We start from the raw sequence: 20,112 nt of genomic DNA, 5'->3' as shown, positions 1-20,112 counted from the left end.
CCTATTGGTTTTGTTCTATAAAACTTATTTTATTTCCCTCAAAAATTTAAACTTTACAAATACAAATTCTAAAATCTGCAACTTATTCTTTTAAAAACATGTCTATAAAAATAACTCAGGCACTGGATGCAGTGATACACGCCTATAATCCAAGTGGCTCAGGAAGCTGAGGCAGGAGGATTGCAGGTTAGAGGCCAGCCTTAGCATTTTAGTGAAGCACTAAGCAACTTAGCAAGACCTATCTCAAAAAATAAAAAGTGATGAAGATGTGGCTCAGTGGTTAAGTGCCCTAGGTTCAATCCCCAGTACCAAAAATAAATAAGTAATAATAACAGAGGTATTCCTTATGTTCCTAATGGCTTAAATTGTCCTGGGCATCCTAGACTAGTATCTTTGCTCATTGTCCTGCTCTGCTTTTCTAAGATCTTTTCTTCAGCAACTCCTTTTTATTTTCTTATAGATATTTTTTAAAATATTTAAAATTTTTATTTGTACATATATTTTTATTTTATTTTATTTTTGTTAAAGGAAGAGGAGAAATTGTCTGTGGGGGCTTTTCAATGATCTTACTGACTTTGAAGTTTAAACTTTTTATACCATTTCTTTGTGCTTTTGTTTTCATTTTATCATTGAAAGGATTCCCACAGATTTTTCATAAACTGTTTTTTATTGCAAGGGACTTTTCCTATGGTTGGAAAATTGTTTTGTTTTTGTTTTATAAAAAATTATAACTACTTCTAACTGTCTTATTTCCATTTGTTGGTTTCATTCCTTATTATATACATACCCAAAACATCATCCTGAGAGTAATCCAGTTACCCAGATTTTACTGGTGTATCTTGTAAGGTTTTTTTTATTTTTGGTGGGGGGGTGCTGGGGATGTAGCTTACATGAGACTCTGAGTTCAATCCCCAGCACCACAAAAATAAATAAGAAAAATAAAAATAAATCTTTATTTCTAATATTATTCAAAGACAATAAATGAAATAAAGAAACTTCCTTTTTTTTTTTTAGCAATTTAAATGTCATTAGTATCCCAGTCCCAAATCACTACATATTTAACATGAAAGAAAAAAGAAAAATCGCCAAATTACCCATCTCCATTCCTTCACCATATCCCAAATTTATATCCAGTTAAATCTTTTATTTCTTTAAGAATGCCAGTTAAGCCAGGTGCAAGTGACACATGCCTGTAGTCCCAGTGATTCAGGAAGCTGAAGCAGGAGGATCAAGTGTTCAAAACCAGCCTCATAGCAACTCAGCAAGGCCCTTAGCAACTTAGTGAGACCCTGTCTGAAAATTAAAAAAAAAAAAAAAAAGCTGGGGATGTGGCTCAGTGGTTAAGCCTTCCTAGGTTCAATCCCTGGTACCAAAAAAACGTTGAAGTGCTATATGAATATTAGTGCCATTTATAATTGATAACAGTTAAGACTGTGATTGTTCAAACTTTTTAAAGTTATTCTTACCCTGGCTGTTCAAGTTGACCTCAACAATAAAAATGAGAGTAATATATCTATATCAGAAGTTATTTGTGAGAATTAAATAATAATATATGATTAAAAGAATTTGTAAAATAGGAGATGAACAAAAGAGTGCAACTACCCTCACATTTGCTAAAATCAATTTTAGCAAATGGGGTTTTCAGAAAGTTGGATTTTCTTTCTTTCCTTCACCCTCATTGTGTACATTGATTGGCTTGTGAGTTGTGTTGTGTTGTGTGTGGGATTCCAAAGTCTCTGGCTCCTCTGTTTCCCTTTTGGAAATATTTTTGCCCCTTTTCCCAAAGGAGTAAAAGCCCTTGGTGGTACACCTTAATTTATGTAAGTACTTCAGGGTTTCTAGATCTTTTGAGAATAATTTTCCTTAAAACTATAAGCCAGTCAGAGGACAGGAACACAGAAGAAAGATGACAACCAGACAGCTATAACTGGACTCTCCATTTTTTTCACTCCACTTTTTCCCACTTCTCCCCAGCTATTTGTTTTCATTAAATACTAAGATAACCTGGGAGATTGCAAACCTGGCATTTTTTAAAAGCTGAAATCAGAGATGGCAAACTAAAATAGCAACTAGCCAGATGCCTTGATTTGATCCAATGTTTTCAATTCTTTATTTATTCAACAATTGTTTAATTAGACATTCTGTCAGGAATCATGCTGAATGCTAAGGCTATGAAGATGAATCTCTGCTGTATTTCAGTCTAGTGAGAGAGAGAAGTAAATATGCTATTCCATTATTGTATGGTAAGTTACCTGGTAGAGGTAGGCACTGAGTACTGAGGGAGCACTAACTAGGATTCTAAGTGAAGGTTTCCTGGAGGAAATGTATCTTGGATGAGTTCTGCTGGATGAGTGAGAGTAAGGAGTTAGGAGTTTTCATAGAATTCTGCTTCATCTATGAATATAGAATAATACATGCCTGATCTTGGAGGAAAAAGAAAATATAGCTAAAGTGTAGCCTTCAGAAAGTGGGATAATTAGTGTAGAGGCAGGAAAATGTTAGTTAAAAGAATTGTGAGTAGGAGTATGTGACATAATAGAAAGTGGATCGTCAGTGATTTGAAGACTTGCCAAATTGCTTTTGAAGCCTAAAAGCCTCCAAGAGTATGAGGGAGTGTTTCTATAGAGAACTATTATGATTTTAAATGGTAGGATCAAAGGTGGTGTCCACCATCCTGGTCTCCCCAGCGTGGGGGGTAGACAGCATGGCTCTAAGCCTTAAACACTTCCAGATGCCTACTATGTGATGATAGAATGGAATCCCTGTTACCTGATTATAAGCATCTTCTTTCCTATTCTTTTTTCAGGTACCCTAGAATACACTTCCATACCGGCCTTGTGGATGCCCATCTATACTGCTTGAAAAAATATGTTGTGGATTTCTTAATGGAAAACAGGTAAAAAGGAGGGAGATAATCTTTCTTTCTTCTTCCCCCACTTCTTGTTTTCTTTTCTTCCTTTCTTTTCTTTCTCTCCCTCCCTTCCTTCCTTTATTCCTACCTTCCCTCCTTCCTTGTATTTGGGATCACACCCAGGGCTTTGTACATGCTAGGCAAGGGCTACATCACTAAACTATCCCCACCTCAACTTAAACCTTCTTAAAGTTAGACATCGGTTTATATAAATTACATAGTTGAGTCTCACCTTTGTTTTGGAAATGAAATAGTGTTTTTGGTATATTATTTATTTTTGCCCATACCAAGGGTCTCCTGCTTATATTTTGAAGCCCCATGTTAGAAAAAAAACAGCAAAATAATTTTTCAGAATTTACCCTACGAGGCACAGTGGCACATACCTATAATCCCAGCTACTCAGGAGACTGAGACAGGAGTGTCCCAAGTTCGAAGCCAGCCTAGACAACTCAGTGAGACCCTATCTCAAAATGTAAAATATTTTGTGCTGAGGATGTACCTCAGTGGTAGAGCACCTCTGGGTTCAATCCCCAGCACAGCAAAACAAAAGCAAAACCAGAAAACAAAAACTTAGAATTACCCACGATGGCTCTTTTTGTACAGTCTCAGGCTGTTCTTCCCTTTTTCTACCAGCGTAAGCTTCCCAGTTCTTATGCTGTTTGTCTCCAAGAACATTTCCTTCCCCTAGGCAATTATCCTCTAGATAGGCCCTCTTAGCAAAGAGCTAGAGACATACTCTGAAAGAAGAAGAAGGAAAAAAAAAAAAAACAGCAATTTTCACACCAATTTTAGAGAATAAATTCCTTTGGGTGAACTGTCATGAATGTAGACGAACAAATTTTGGTATTTTTTTTTTTCTATTTTGCTTTGAAAATACATTTATGGGCCTTAAATACTTCCCACAGACTATATCTGGTACATCACAGTACTTGGGTTTCCAAAGAGAAAAAATTCCTTTTGATTCAACTCAGGTGTGCTCTACCACTTAACTACATCATCAGCCCCATTCCACCTTTTTTTTTTTTTAATTTTGAGAGAGTGTCTCGCTGAATTACCCAGGCTGGCCTCTAATCTGCAATCTTTCTGTCAGCTTCCCAAGTAGCTGGGATTATAGGTATGTGCCACCATGCCCTGCAGAAAACCTTCTTTTGAAGTTGGATTTCAAGGATTGGTGGATCTGGAGGTTGAACCCAGGGATGCTCTACCACTTTCTCTCCCTCCCTTCCTTCCTTTATTCCTATATACCCAGGTCTTTTTATTTTTTGAGATAGGGTCTCACTAAGTAGCCTGAACTTGCAATCCTTCTGCCTCAGCCTCCTGAGTAGCTAGGATTACAGGTGTGTGCCATTGCACCTGGCTGATCTCAAAGTTGTTTTTTGTTTGTTTCTTTATACTAGGGATTAAACCTTCAGGGGCACTCAAACACTAAGCCATATCCCTAGCCCCTTTTTATTTTTTATTTTGAGACTGGGTATCACTAAATTGCTGAGGTTGATCTCAAACTTGCAATCTTGCCTCAGCTTCCCAAGTCACTCAGATTATAGGCATGTGCCATAACACCTGCTTGAAAGATTTTTGATTAAAAAAATAAATGCAGCTAGAGTCCTCAGAGAAATAGATAGGAAAATATTTAATAACTGCATATTAAGAAGAGCAACTAGGGGCTAGGATTATGGCTCAGTGGTAGAGTGCTCACATAGCATGCATGAGGCACTGGGTTTGATCCTCAGCATCACATAAATGTAAAATAAAGATATGTGTCTACCTAGAACTAAAAAAATAAATATTAAAAAAAAGAAGAAGAGTAACTAGTTTCCCTTCATGACTGCTGGGTAAGTTTCTGCCTCCAGTAGCACTGGTAGACCAGAAAGCAAGCCCTACATAGGAAGTTCCCTCAGAGCAGCTTGGGCAGGGAACCTTAAGAACCTGGATATAAACACTAGCTCTTCCCTGAGCCAATGGACTTGGATACATACAGGAATATTAAGGAAAGGAGAAATGTTCCTCTGTGCCCTGCATGAGCTTTCTTGCAGCATCCTGGCCTTCACCCCAACACCGGCTGAGCTCTTATAGGATGGAGCTAATAGTAAGATTGTTCTTTTTGTTTCACATTCCCAGGACACTGATGCCCTGTTCCCCTATGACTTGTTCTTTTTCAGTCCATCAATATGTACTTGTTAAGCACTTCTTAAGAGGGAGGCATTGTGCTAGATGAATCATGAGATCAATGGTAAATAAGCAAACATGGCCATGCCCTCATAGAACTTACATCCTAAACTCTGTGGTGGATTTTGAAGACTTTGCTTTTCAAACAGCAGGGATACTTGCTTCCAAGATTTAAAGAGTGATCCAAAATCTGTTTCCTAGTTATCAGTTTGTAGTAAAAATGTGAAACTGACTGTTGGCTATTGAAGGATTTTTTTAAACTCCCAAATGAAAATGAAATAGGCCCTGACCTTTATGTGCTGAAAGGGGATGCAGAAATTATAGAGACTATGATCTTTTTAAAATTATTTACTATGGAAAATTTTACACAAATACATAGAGAAAGTAATATAATGAACTTTCATTCATCCATCCCACAGTTTCAACAATTATCAGCACATGGCTGATCTTGTTTTTATATGCTACAGCTCATAATTTAATCTTTAAATATTTCAGTATATATCTTTAAAATATAAGAATTCTTATAAAACACCTCAATATCATTATCACTTCTAAAAAAAATACTAACAATACAATACTTTCTTAGTATTGTCAAATAGGATTGTGGCTTTTGGTGTTCAGAGATGCAGGCAGTTTTGCACCAAAACTGGCCTCATCTTGCCTGCTGTAGCTTATTTTTAGCTCATTTAGCTACTACCAGTACTATTCCCACACCTGGCAAATATAGTGCAGTTATGTGTGCCCTAAGGATAGACCTGAAGTTGATGTTATAACTGTGATTCCTGTCCAAAATCTCTGTTGAATGGGACTTTCTCCAAGCCTGGTATAATAAAGATTGATACAGAGCCTTAACTCTAACTACCTCCCCATCTCAAGATCTGTTGGAGACACTTATCTCTTTTCTCTTAAGATCTGTTAGAGACATTTATCCCTTTCTTCTCCCTATCTATCTTTATCTCTCAGGGTTTTTAGAATCAAAGGACATATATTTAAAATTGGTAAATTTCAACGTATTAGAAAAACTATAAAGGTATAGTGGGTGGTACTTGAGAGAGATTCTTTATTCCTGGCTAGAATAATGGAGGTCTTTGAGAAATTGTGGAAGATGAGATTTAAATAGCTTGGTGGTAGGTAGCAATGTGTAGAAAGCCTTGAAGGCTGAGCACGGAGTTACAAACTTTTAAACAGACTGTCTTGGCCAAGTGCAGTGGCACACGCCTGTAGTACAGCTTCTCAGGAGGCTGAGGCAAAAGGATTGCTTGAGACTGAGAGTTTGAGGACAGCCTGTCTCAAAAAAATAAATAAGAATTAAAAGGTCAACGCAATAGTCTTATATGAAATGAGCAATGATACAACCTGGCAGGGAAACAGACCATGGTGCATGGGAAAGAGATTGCTTCAAGGTAAGTAGGAGTCATTATATGATAATCTTGTCAGAAAGTGATGATTCCTTTAGTAATGGAAAAGAGAGAGTAAACCTAGGCAATACAACTTCAAGAAAGTTGTGCTTCAACAATCCTTTGCTATATTTAACCTATGAAAGTTAAAATATTCTACTCCATGTTCTTTGTATAAAAGACTTCAAATTTTCTGTTAAATAATGTTTCTCTTTTGTTACTTGTTACATGTTAACATCTCCCATCCTAATTCTGGTTTGTTTTTGTTGTTGTTGTTGTTGTTTAGGGGTTACTGGGGGTTGAGCACAGAGGCACTTTATCATTGAGCTACATCCCCAACCTTTTTATTTTGAGACAGGGTCTTGCTAAGTTGCTCAAAGCCTCCTAAGCTGTTGAGGCTGGTCTTGAACTTGCAATCCTCCTGCCTCAAACTCCCAAGTTAGTGGGACTAGAGGTATGTGCGATCATGCCCAGCCCCATCCAAATTCTTTGAGAATGGAATGGATACCTACCTGGATTGGCAAGGCATTCAGTATTATGAAAGTATTATCAAATTATGAAAAAAGAGACATGGCTATCTGCATTTGACTAAGCAGAAAAACTATAGGAAGACCTGTGTGGATAAGAAAATCTGTACCATCTTAGACCAAAAGTTTAGTGACTGAACTCTACACATTTTAATTTTGTTTGTTTGTTTGTTTGTTTGTTTGACTGGGCGTGGTAGCACACACTTGGAATCCAAGCAACTCAGGAGACTGAGGCAGAAGGATTGCAAGTTTGAGACCAGCCTCAGCAACTTAGCAAGACTAATGAGCTAAAAATAAGCTACAGCAGGCAAGATGAGGCCAGTTTTGATGCACTGCCTGTATCTAAAAACACCAAAAGCTTGGTGAGTGGAAGGAAAGAGATGCAGTGCAAACAACAGATATAATTTAGTACACCTGTGAAAAAAGAAACATGGCTATCTGCATTTGACTAAGCAGAAAAGCTATAGGAAGACCTGTGTGGATTAGAAAATCTGTACTATCTTAGACCAGAAGCTTAGTGACTGAACTCTACACATTTTAATTTTTTTGTTGTTTGGGCGTGGTAGCACATACTTGGAACCCAAGTGACTCAGAAGACTGGGGAAGGGGGATTGCAAGTTTGAGACTAGCCGCCTCAGCAACTTAGCAAGACCCTCAGCAGTTTAGCCCGGTTCTTTCTCTAAAGGACAGGGGATATAGCTTAATGGTAAAGTGCCCCTGGAATCCACCCTAGTATCCAAAAAAAAAAAACACCAAGTTTTTGTTTTTTGTGGTGCTGGGGATCTAACCAAGAGTCTTGTACATTCTAGGCACACTCTACCTCTGAGCTACACTCCTAACCCTTTGAAGTTTTTAATCCAATTCTGAATGATATATGAAGATGAATGTACCAAAAAACTCTCTTGAACATTGTAATTCAAAATGTATATCCATAGCCAGAGCAGAGCTTACATTGAATATTGTGATGGTGATGCCTCTTGATGCTCAGTAGTGAGCTAAAGGTTCCTCACTCATTTTCAATGTCAGCTGGAGTAAGCTTAAGGAAGCGGGACTCTTAGGAGATCTAGAAACCCAAATATTGGCCCAGTTTTTTGCTTGCCTTAGGAGGTGTTGCGCCAAAATAGAGACCTGAGTCAGGGTCCTAGACTGACACTGTTTCAGTGAAAGGAATCAAGCAGTATGCTAGCTTCCTAAGCTAATGCCACAGGAGACAGGCATTTTATACCAGGATTAGTCCTGATTTCTGTTTAGCAAAGAATTCCTGGGGGTGGGGGGGTATTTCTCTCCTTTTCCCTAACTTGCTAGTGCATTTAAAAGACCTAAAGAAGATTAATCTTTGTTTTATCAATTATCCTCCCAACTGTACTCTACTTTCCTATAGTGAATTTTATTTTTACTGATAAAATATTAAATATAAATCTCATTCTGAATACTTTAGATACGTCTTATAAATTCTGATACAAAGCATTATTTTTAGATATTATGCAATTTCAGTTTACATTTCCTCTTTGATTCAAGTATTAAGATAATAAGTTCTTTCTGGGAAAGAATGAATTTATTTCTTAAATTTTGTTGTTATTATTTATTTCCAATTTTATCATATTATCAGATATTTGCTATAGTATCTCAAGTTATCTAAATTTATTGAAATTATCTTTTCAGTCTAGTACATGGTTGTTTTGTTAATATTTTATAGGCAGTTGTAAAGAAAGTATATTCTTTAATCTATAGAATTGAGAAAAATATGAGATCTTCCTCATTAATCATGTTATTTAGGTCTTGTACTCTTAAGATTAGTCTTAAAAGGAAGAATTGAGTACTTCCTTCTTGTCCAGAATAATATAATATTACAATCAATCTCTTTTAGTGTTAGAATCTGATCCTACTGTGAAATACTTACAGTCTTAGAATTGGTCTTCAGAGCAGGGAGAGGAAAAAGAGAGAAGAAAATTACTTTGAATAGCACCAACAATGTACCAGGTACTACTAGACTGAGTGCTCATTCAGTCCTTAAAATAGTTCTTTAGCCGGGTGAGGTGGCACTCACCTGTAATCCCAAGGGGCTCAGGAGACTGAGACAAGAAGATCGCAAGTTCAAAGCCAGCCTCAGGGAAAAAAAAAAAAAAAAATGAGGCTAAGCAACTCAGTGAGATCCTGTCTCTAAATAAAATACAAAATAGGGCTGGGGCTGCTAAACACAGTGCTTGCCTAGCATGCACAAGGCCCTGAATTCAATCCCTAACACCACAAAAAAAATAAATAAATAAATAAATAAATTCTCTCCTTAGGTATTATCTTTATATTATAGAGGAAGAAGATGAGGCTTAAAAGTCGTTTGCTTTTGCTGGGGTGTAACTTAGTGGTAAACTGCTTACTTTGCATGGTGAGTATGCTAACTCCCAGTATTCCCACCCCAAAAGTAATTTGCTCATCATCATACAGCCAGAGCCTCAACAAAATCAGTCACCATTGATGAACTGATTGCTAGCAATGTCTATCACAGATATTAGATATCCGTATTACAGAGATATGCATGCATGCACATATAACATACCTGAAAAGATAAGAAAACTCTCATAATTTCCTAGCCTGAGCTACATAAGGATGCAGAGAAGAAAGGATGGGCCCCACAAAGTGAAGCCAGGAGTTCAGGGTAAGCAGTCATACAGCAAGGTCAGAATCATGATGATAATTAAAGCTGCGTGCAAGCTGAAGTTATGGAATAGAGAAAGCACAATAAAAGTGAGCAGCAAAGATGAAGGACCACATAGTACCATTAGAGATAGGTAATTGTTGCCTTGGTTATTGTTTTTGCTTTTGTGGTTTGGTTTGGGCAAGGATGGTTTTGTTTGCTATGTGGGGGCGGGGGGGTTGTTTTGTGAGGGGGCTTTGTTTTTTTTGTTGTTGTTTTTTATTTTTTGTAGTTGTAGATGGGCAGATTGCCTTTATTTATTTTATTTATTTTTATGTGGTGCTGAGGATTGAACCCAGTGCCTCACATGTGCTAGGCAAGTGCTCTGCCACAGAGCCACAGCCACAGCCCAGGTTTTTTTGGTTTTTTTGTGGAGTTTTTTGGTTTGTTTTATTTTTTGGTGGGATGCTCTACCACTGAGCTATATCTCCAGCCCTTTTTATATTTTATTTTGAGATAGGATCTGCTAAATCACTAAAGCTGGGCTTGAGCTTACAATTCTCCTGTCTCAGTTTCCCAAGGAGTTTATCACCTTGCCCAGATGGGTCTTCATTGTTCAGTTCAAGCATTGATGTGGCTTTGCTTTTTCTGTCCTTCAGTGTTCTAGAGATTGCATGGTGGGCCCTTTATGTCAATAACAAACAAAATTAAGCAAAGACTGTATTGAACTCACCTGTATAAAAAACAAGTGAGTTTGGTTGTTTTTGTTTGTTTGTTTGTTTGTTGTTGTTTTTTAAGCCCAAGAACAAAGCATAGTGAGACTCTATCTCTAAATAAAATACAAAAAAAGGGGGGGGCTGAGGATGTGGCTCAGTGATTGATTGCCCCTAGGTTCAATCCCCAGTACTCAAATAAATAAATAAATGTTTGAAAAGAGCTGGGGGTATAGCTTAGAGGTAGGCTGCCCCCCAAAAGGAAAGAAAAATCCAGAAACAGTCCAGATATATTGGGGAAACAAAGGAAGAGTTATCAGAATAGGAGCAGATCAAAAGAATGATGCCATAGAAAGTAAGGGAAGAATATTAAGTAATGGCCTATAACTGTAAAAATTGAAAAAATCAAAAGAATATAAAAGGAAAGTATCACTACTATAAGGTAACTATTGTGAACACTTAAATGTATTTCCATTATTTTATATATATATATATATATATATACACACACACACACACACGCACACAAATACACAATTGAATTCACATTAAAATTTTCTACTTCATTATTATTATTATTTCATGAGCATTTTCCTGTGTCATCAAAAATTCTTTATAATCTCAGTTTTGCCTATATGATATTCTATTACATAAGGGCATTATTATTCTGTTGTTGGTTATTTGTTTTCTATTTTTATAAATAGGATTAAAAGGAATACCTTTTCTCCAAGATCTTTATATAGCAATTTCATGAAACAAGGAAGGTACTTTCTGAGAAAACTATAAGAAAGAAGGGAGGAGCTGGGGTTAGCTCAGTGGTAGAGCACTTGCCTTGCACATGTGAGGCACTGGGTTCGATCCTCAGCACTACATAAAAATAAATAAAATAAATAAAGATGTTGTGTCTTTTTTTTAATTTATCTTTCTTTCTTTCTTTCTTTCTTTATTTATTTATTTTATGTGGTGTTGAGGATTGAACCCAGCGCCCTGCGAATGCCAAGCGAGCGCACTACCGCTTCAGCCACATCCCCAGCCTATCCCCGGTGTCTATCTTTTAAAAAAAAAAAAGTCTTTATTAAAAAAAAAAAGTCTTTATTTAAAAAAAAAAGAGGGGGCTGGGGTTGTGGCTCAGTGGTAGTGCGCTCGCCTAGCACACGTGAGGCACTGGGTTCGATCCTCAGCACCACATAAAAATGAAATAAAGATATTGTGTCCACCTACAACTCAAAAATAATTTAAAAAAAAAAAGAGAGAGAGAGAGAGAGAAGGAAGTCAGATATAATCCCAGTGACTTGAGGAGGATGAGGCAGGAGGATTGACTTGATCCTTTAAAAATAACAAAAAAACGATTCAAGGTCAGACTCTAACTTAAACCTTTCTCAAAATAAAAACAAAAAGAGAGATGTAGTTCAATGGTAGAGCACCCCTAGGTTAAACCCCAGTACCATAAAAAGAAAGAAGGAAGATTGCCTAGCAAGTGTACGGCCCTGTGTTCTACCCCAAGCACCTTTAAAAAAAAAAAAAAAATGGAATGGAATGGGAGAAAAGAAGATTGACCAGGGCCCTGTATCCTTCTAGCAGCCTTTAGGCCAAGGTCAAAATGTTCACAGTGGTTCACACTAGCCTTGTATAATTTCTTGGCATAGCTTTGAGCTGCCTCCACTCTAACTAGGAAGCAGGAAGAGTACTTGTGTCCTCCCCTATGCTGTTAAGCCAACTGCATTATGGGAATTGGCCTAAAGCTGAGCTCCAGCAAAAGTGGGTGAGTCCTGGCAAAACAGTTTCATATCCCCTCTTCAAATCACTGACCTCCTTGAGCTGATAGGGCTGTTTGCCAAGGCTTGTTTGCTTGCCTCTTGCAGTGAGAGTTCTGTTTGGTTCATCATGTAAATATCATGGCCCTGAAATCCTCCAGCTGTCCATGCTTTGTCACTTCTTCAAAAGGAACTGACTTGTTTTCCAGTGGAGGGGGCCAAGGAACATTTGCTACCCACACTGGTTTGGAGCATTAAAAGGGGAGAAAAAAAACTAAGAGTAAGAGTTGTTTCATTCTTTGTATTCATATGGAAATTTTTAATCTCCATCAGAGGATCAGGAGAAAAATTACATTGAAATTCAATACAATAACTTCCAGCTTACACAGCATTTTTCAAAGATGTTTGACTTGATCCTTTAAAAATAACAAAAACCATGAACTGTGTAGCTCCAGGACTCAAATTATCCTTACTCTTCTCAGCCTTTGCTTTTGTCTTACCCTCTTACCTGCTCTCCATCTGTGTGGTCCTGTGTCTACATGATCAGCTTCTTTGAATGGGGGCTGGGATGGGGGGGAACTGTGCAGTAGCAGTCTGGTTTATATGGCTACCTATACTTTCTCTCAGGCCTTCTTGTCTCATCTCCTAGAATATTATAATTGGTTCCTCTATCTTTAGTCTCCTTATTCCTGGCTTCCTCACACACTGCTACCAGAATTACCTTACTAGGAAATAAAACTGGGGACTGGGATTGTGGCTCAGCAGTGGAGCACTCACCTAGCATATACGATGCCCTGGTTTCGATCCTCAGCACCAAATTAAAATAAATAAATAAATATATTGTGTCCAACTACAACTATAAAATAAATATTAAAAAGGAGGGGGGGCTGGGGTTGTGACTTAAGTGGTAGAATGCTCGCCTAGCACATGTGAGGCACTGGGTTTGATCCTTAGCACCACATAAAAATAAAATAAAGATATTGTATCCACCTAAAACTAAAAAATAAATTTAAAAAAGAAAGAAAGAAAGAAAAATTACTGATCATGTCGCTTTCCTGTTTAAAATCTACCACTGACTTCTCAGTCTAGATTTTCTAGACCACCACAGAACACTTCCAAAATCTGGCTCCATTGCCCACCTGATCAACTTCATCTCTCTCCACCTTTCTCCTTAAACACATATCAGGCCACTGCCCACTGGATTATTAATTCCTTAAAGTCAGAAACAGCATATTATCAAAACCAAGCATAGCGACTGGAATATAGTAGATGCTTGGTAAATGCTAAATAAATTAACCAATGATTTAAAGTTCTAACAAGGTGCAATGGAAAGAGCAAACTGAAAAACATGTGCTAGTCTCTCATCCAGCTGCTTTCATTTCCTTTGCTAAGTATAAATCAAAAGCATATTCACTGTATTAAGGATCAGGTCTCTTCTTCCCCTGTTATAGATTCCTGATCACTTCTACCCAATATCCTGTCTTGATACCCACCAGGAAGCAGCGTGCTTCCTGGGAGATCTCCAAAGTTCTTGACCAAGATTGATTACTGCTTATATTGGGGTGATTTAAAAATAGTAGAGGGGTGGGGGCTGTGGCTCAGCTGTAGAGCACTTGCCTAGCATGTGCGAAGCCCTGAGTTCAATCCACAGCACCACATAAAAATAAATAAATAAAAATAAAGGTATTATGTCCAACTAAAAAATAAATATTTAAAATAAATAAATAAAGAGTAGAATTTGGGGGGATTTTTTATTTTTGTTTATTTACTTTCTGGGAGTTCTTCTACATATTGGTCTGTGATCTTACCTTCTGTAAATGATATGATTACATGAAAGAAAATGGAAGTTAACTTCATTGTGGAAATTATTTGATAACCTTTAGTATTTAAATAGGCACAACTGTTCTAATGTAAGGGAACCCATTCTTTTTAGTAGGTAAGAATGTAAAGTCTTGGGCTTGGGTTGTGGCTCAGAGGTACAGCACTTGCCTAGCATGCATGAGGCACTGAATTTGATCCTCAGCACCACATAAAAATAAAATAAAGATGTGTCCACCTTTAACTAAAAATAAATAAATAAATAAGTATAAAGTCTGCTTGGGAACTACTTAGTCTTTAGAATGGATCTTAAATTTGCAGAGTGTCTAGATCAAACCAGCAGAGTAGGACCATAGAAGCTAAGAAAAAAACAAAAGGCAAGAAACTAGCCAGGCCTGGTGGCGCATGCCTATAACCCCAGCGACTTGGGAGGCTGAGGCAGGAGGAAAGAGAGTTCAAAGCCAGCCTCAGCAATGGCAAGGTGCTAAGCAACTCAGTGATACCCTGTCTCTAAATAAAATACAAAATAAGTCTGGAGATGTGACTCAGTAGTTAAGTGCCCCTGAGTTCAATCCCCAGTATCCCACACCCTGACCAAAAAAGAAAAAAAAAAATGTCAAGAAACTTAAGAATGGCCTAAGGTTCTTTTCTTAATCCCCGGCCATCATGGCAGCTGCTCTTGGTTGGGGGCCATTTCTTACCTAAGGCAATAAGCTGGTGGCCTCAAATAAGAGGAAAAAGTCTCTGGAGTTGATTGACTCTGGGCTCCAGCTTGTTATAAAAAGTGGAAAGTACGTATTGGGGTATAAGCAAATTCTGAAAATGACCACACAGGACAAAGCAGCGTTGGTCATCCTTGCAAATAACTGTTTAAATACATGTGCCTATATATACATACACATGTACATTCACATGCCCAGCTTTGAAGAAATCTGAATAGAGTACTATGCCATGTTAGCCAAAACTGATGTCCATCGCTACAGTGATAATATTGAATTGGGTACAGTATGCAGAAAATAGTACAGAGCATGCACACTGTCATTGATCCAGGTGATCCTGATATTGTTAGAAGTATGCCAGAACAGTCTGCACAATTTTTCTTTTCTTTTTTTTTTTTTTTAAGAGAGAGAGAGAGAGAGGGAGGGAGGGAGGAAGGGAGAGAATTTTAATATTTATTTTTTAGTTTTCAGCGGACACAACATCTTTGTATATGGTGCTGAGGATCGAACCCTGGCCGCACACATGCCAGGCAAGCGTGCTACCACTTGAGCCACATCCCCAGCCCTGCACAATTTTTCTTTAATAAAATGTGTCAGTGCTTATTTTAAAAACAAAAAAGAATAGCCTAAAGTTTTAAAATTTTTTTAAACAATACCTTCTTTATTTTGTTTATTTTTATGTGGTGCTGAGAATTGAACCCAGTGCCTCACACACGCTAGGTGAGCACTCCACCACTGAGCCACAACCCAGGCCTTAAAATTTTGATAATTTGCATAAAGAAGAAAAAAATCACCCATAATTCTACTCAATGAGAGAATATTCCTATACATAGTTATGTTTAACACAGCTGTTAACATTATAAAATTTTAAGATATATAATTCACAACCATAACAGATTAAAGGGGGTAAATACGATAAACCCCAGGGATGTAAGAAATTCTTTTTTTCCCCCAGTACTGGGGATTAAACCCGGGAGTTCTCCTCTACCACAGAGTTCCATTCCAGCCCTTTTTTGTTGTTGCTGAGACAGGGTTTTGTTCTCTTGCCCAAGCTGGCAACCTGGCCTTGAATTTACGATCCTCCTGCCTTAACCTCCCGAGTTACTGGGATTATAGGCATGTGTCACTGCACCCACCAAAAAATAATTTTTTTTTTAATAAAACTTAGTGCCAGGCTCAGTGGCTCACACCTCTCATCCCAGTGACTCGGGAGACTGAGGCAGGAGGATCTCAAGTTTGAGGTGAGCCTCAGCAACTTAGTGAACCCTGTCTCAAAAAGGAAAAATAAAAAGGACTGGGGGTGTTACTCAATCCCTAGTACCAAGAAAGAAAGGAAGGAAGGAAGAAAATTCAGTATCATTTATAGATAAAAGCTCTTAATAAGTTAGGAATGAAAGAAAGAAAGGGGGCTAGGTTGTAGTTCAGCTTTCCTAGCATGTGGGAGGCACTGGGTTCGATCCTCAGCACCACATAAAAATATATATAAAAAGTTATTTTTTTAAAAGTCACTTGATTTAAAAAAGAAAAAAAAAGTTCAGTATCATTTATAGATGAAAGTTAGGAATTAAAGAGAACTTCCTTAACCTGATAAAAGATATCTATAATAAATCTAAAACAATCATCATTCTAAATAATAATGGAAAAATTCCATTTAAAATCAGGAATAAAGAGCTGAGTGCAGTGGTGCATACCTGTAATTCCAGCTATTCAGGGAACCGAAGCAGCAGGATTGCTTAAGCCAAGGAGTTTCAGCACCAGTCTGGGCAACACATCAAGACCTCATCTCAAAAAAAAAAAAAAAAAAAAAACTGCTCTCGGTGTTGCTAGTCAGTATGTATTAGAGGTCTTAGCTGATATGCTAAAATTATGAAATAAATCAATAGAAATTAAAGATATAGAGATTGGAAAGGAAGAAAAATTGTTTTCATATTTTTAAAATAACTTTCCTCAAAAGACCAGAATATTCTGCCTTCTCATGGGTTGTTGCCAATGAGGAGGCAGAGCACCATGTTTAAATACTTGTGCCTATACATACATGTACATTCAAATACATGCTCCACATACCATGTATGTGGACTACATGAAAGATTTTTCTACCTTGACAAGGTTTTCTTAGATTCAGTATATTACTTTCCCACCCCACGAGGCAGATAAAGAGAACTCAGAGCCTCTGCTCCTCCAGAACTGCCAAATCCATTCCATGTTTGATCTCTTTCAGTCCCAAGGTAGTATGTTAAGATTTGGCTTTTCCCCAGATACACAGAGTTTTTGATCCCAATAGAATCCAGTCTGTTTTCTCATATTTGGTCACTCTTTCTTCCTAGGTCAATCACTTCTATCCGGAGTGAACTGATTCCATATTTAGTAAGAAAACAGTTTTCCTCAGCTTCCTCACAACAAGGGCAAGAAGAAAAAGAGGAGGATCTAAAGAAAAAGGAGCTGAAGTCCTTAGGTCAGTGCTTGGGTTGGGGTAATAAGAGAAGAGGTAAGAGTTCTTAGTCTACAGGGCAAGATAGACTAGCTGACCCCACTCTCTGAGCTCTGGGTAAGTTTGCTTAGCAAGTTCTGTCACAGTGTTCTTTAGGGACAGGCAGGTCAAGCTTCCAGACCCATTGTGTGGTTCATAGATCTATATGGTTCTTCACTAGACCATTATGTCTTTAAACTCTCTTTGCCATATCTCAGTTGTCTGGTTCTTCAGGGTCTGCATAAACCTAGTCCTGATTATACTCAGCCTCTTTTGTCTAGTGAAGGAAGGTGAAGAAGTGTACAGTTACAGTCCAACTAGGGACCAAAAAATATTTATCAAATGAATGAACAGTATAGCATAATGATTAAGATCATAGTACTTGGCATCAAACAGACCTAGGTTTGAAATCTGCCTCTGACTCTTAACTGACTCTGTGACCTGAAGCAGGTTCCTTAGCCTTCTTGGTTTTCTTACCATAAAATAAAGGATCTCAAAGGGTTATTGTGAGAGTTGAAAAACTGGAACCTAGTTACTCTGGCTCCAAGTTATATGCTCCTTCTTTCTTAGCACAGCTGATATAGTAATAGAGACTAGCAGCACAAAGCCAACGTAGCAGATCACTAAAGCCTGAGTACTTGAGTACTTGCTTGTGTTCCTTCTTGATTTACAAGAATCATCTATTTTATTTTCCCTAGAGTATTTGATTATTGTTCAAACTTGTTTATGGGACCTCTATTAAGCTTTTTTTTCCCTTCTTTTGTGAACCTAGGGGCACTTAACCACAACCCCAGTCATTTTTTAATATATATTTTATGTAGAGACAGGGTCTTGCTGAGTTACTTAGGGCCTCTCCAAGTTGCTGAGGCTGGCTTTGAACTTGTGATCCTTCTGCCTCAGCCTCCCAAGCTGCTACGATTATAGGCATGTACCATCACACTGGGCTTATCCTATTAAGCCTTTTTATATCAAACAATATTTCAAACACTCAGAGAAATACATTGCCTCCTTAAATTTGATTTAGTATTTCTGATTGTAATGGGATTTCCAAAGGGTTCATGTTAACTGTACCCTCTTTCAAAATTTGACTGATTCTATATCCCCTTGGTCATCTCTCTCTCTTTTATTTGCTTGGATTGGGCATTCTGAAGATATTTACAGTTTTATAAAAGAAGCCAATACACTGACCTTGGCTCCCTATGATGCCTGCTGGAATGCTTGTCGAAAAGATCGGTGGGACGACTTGGCCAGATCACAGGTGCGCTGCTATGTCCACATCATGAAAGAGGGGCTCTGCTCTCGAGTAAGCACACTGGGACTCTACATGGAAGCAAACAGACAGGTGAGAAGATGGGTTTAAAAGAAAAATCATGGGGCCAAGTGTGGTGGCACATGCCTGTCATCTCCAGAGTCTGAGGCATCAGGACCATGAGTTCAAAGCCATCCTCAGCAAAAAAAAAAAAAAACAAGGTGCTAAGCAACTCAGTGAGACTGTGTCTCTAAGTAAAATACAAAAAAGAGCTGGTTATGTGATTCGGTGGTTACGCGTCCCTGGGTCCAATCACCAGTACCCCAAAAACAGAAGAAGAATCATGGAAGCTGGGTGTGGTGGCATATGCCAATAATCCCAGCTACTCCAGATACTGAGGCAGGATTACAAGTTCTAGGTCAGCCTAGGCAATTTAGTGAGACCCTGTCTCAGAAAAATAGCTAGGTTTGGGGGGTTTGGCTCAGTGATAGAAAACTTGCTAGCATGTGTTAGGCCCTGGGTTCAATCCCCAACACTATAAAATAAATAAATATATAGATATAAATAAATTAAAGGAATCATGGAACTCCTGCCCTAGAAACTGAACCTTTTGTCTTATTTCTTCATTATATATATAGTAACTTGTTCAAAATTCCTTTCATTCCCAAGGCTGAACAAGACTTGACATGTCAGGGAAGAAGATTGGTGTGCCTAAATACAGTAAAAGGGGAGCTGGAGGGCCTGGTCCACAGAGGGAAGGCCTTTGTAGCTCCAAGGCTAATATTTCCAAGAAGGCTAACTTCTGGCCTTTGGGTTCAACAGCTTCTGCCTATTATGTTGCATGGGAATATGTATAGTATTTACTTGATAAATAAGCAGATAAATACTGTGTAATCATTACATAGACAAACAGAGGAGGCTTCCTTAAGAAAGTAAAGGACAGAGTTTAAAGCTGCCAGATAGCAAAGCCTCAAGGAAAGAATGTTAGAGAGAATTGCCTGTAAACAGTACTAGTAAGGAGTCTTGTCCCAAAGAGGCTGAGCACATGCATGGCCCTGGTAACAGGACCTAGGATAACTACAATCAGGACTCATGGTGTTCCTTGCCCCCATCAGAACTCTTTTCCCAAGAAGTACATTGTCGGCATCTCAGAGGCTTGACTCACCTCCTCGCAGCTGAAGGATAAGTCAGGGAAGAGCACTTCAGCTAAGAAAGTGAGAATAAGGCCATCTAGAAGTTGCTACATAAATAATCATAGTTCTAGAGAAATGCAGCAGCCTCCTATTCTTCCTAACCTAAACAGGAAGCTTGACTGAGAATTTTCCACATCTCTGATTAAGCATGGATTCTACCTAAGGTATATTTAGGTGTGTTTCTGGCCTTTAGTGACCAAATCTCTTTCCTCAAGGTGCCCAAATTGCTGTCTGTTCTTTGTCCAGAAGAATCACCAGTCCATTCATCAGCCCAGATTGTCAACAAACACTTGGTAAGTGCTAGCATGAGCAGGGCAGGTGTGGGACACTTTCTGGGAGCATTGAGACTTGTCCTTAAGAATATAGATTGAGAACTGGGGTTGTGGCTCAGCAGCAGAGCGCTCACCTAGCACGTGTGAGGCCCTGGGTTCTATCCTCAGCACCACATAAAAATAAATAAAATAAAGATATTATGTCCAACTAAAATAAATAAATATTTTTTAAAAAAAGAATCTAGATTGAGACTCTTGAACCCTGAACCTCTTTAGTCCAAGGGAAATACCATC

The 20,112-nt window shown here is 38.1% G+C and overlaps 1 protein-coding gene and 1 pseudogene across 3 annotated transcripts in view; both read left to right on the top strand.

The window, feature by feature from the left end:
• Eif2b3 (eukaryotic translation initiation factor 2B subunit gamma) overlaps positions 1–20,112 on the top strand; it is a 106,748-nt gene that overhangs the window by 68,099 nt on the left and 18,537 nt on the right. For all 3 annotated transcript variants that reach the window (XM_027937308.2, XM_027937306.2, XM_071617780.1), the window contains exons 6-9: positions 2,807–2,896; positions 16,962–17,089; positions 18,256–18,446; positions 19,762–19,839. In XM_027937308.2, coding sequence (XP_027793109.1) covers positions 2,807–2,896; positions 16,962–17,089; positions 18,256–18,446; positions 19,762–19,839 — 487 coding nt within the window. The remainder of the gene's footprint in view (positions 1–2,806; positions 2,897–16,961; positions 17,090–18,255; positions 18,447–19,761; positions 19,840–20,112) is intronic.
• Positions 3,497–16,909, top strand: LOC114094060 (large ribosomal subunit protein eL30 pseudogene; annotated as a pseudogene).

Source organism: Marmota flaviventris, chromosome 10 (assembly GCF_047511675.1).
Source record: "Marmota flaviventris isolate mMarFla1 chromosome 10, mMarFla1.hap1, whole genome shotgun sequence".
Lineage (NCBI taxonomy): Eukaryota > Metazoa > Chordata > Mammalia > Rodentia > Sciuridae > Marmota > Marmota flaviventris.
The sequence above is the reverse complement of the archived record's forward strand: the minus strand, read 5'-3'. Positions and strand labels throughout refer to the sequence as shown.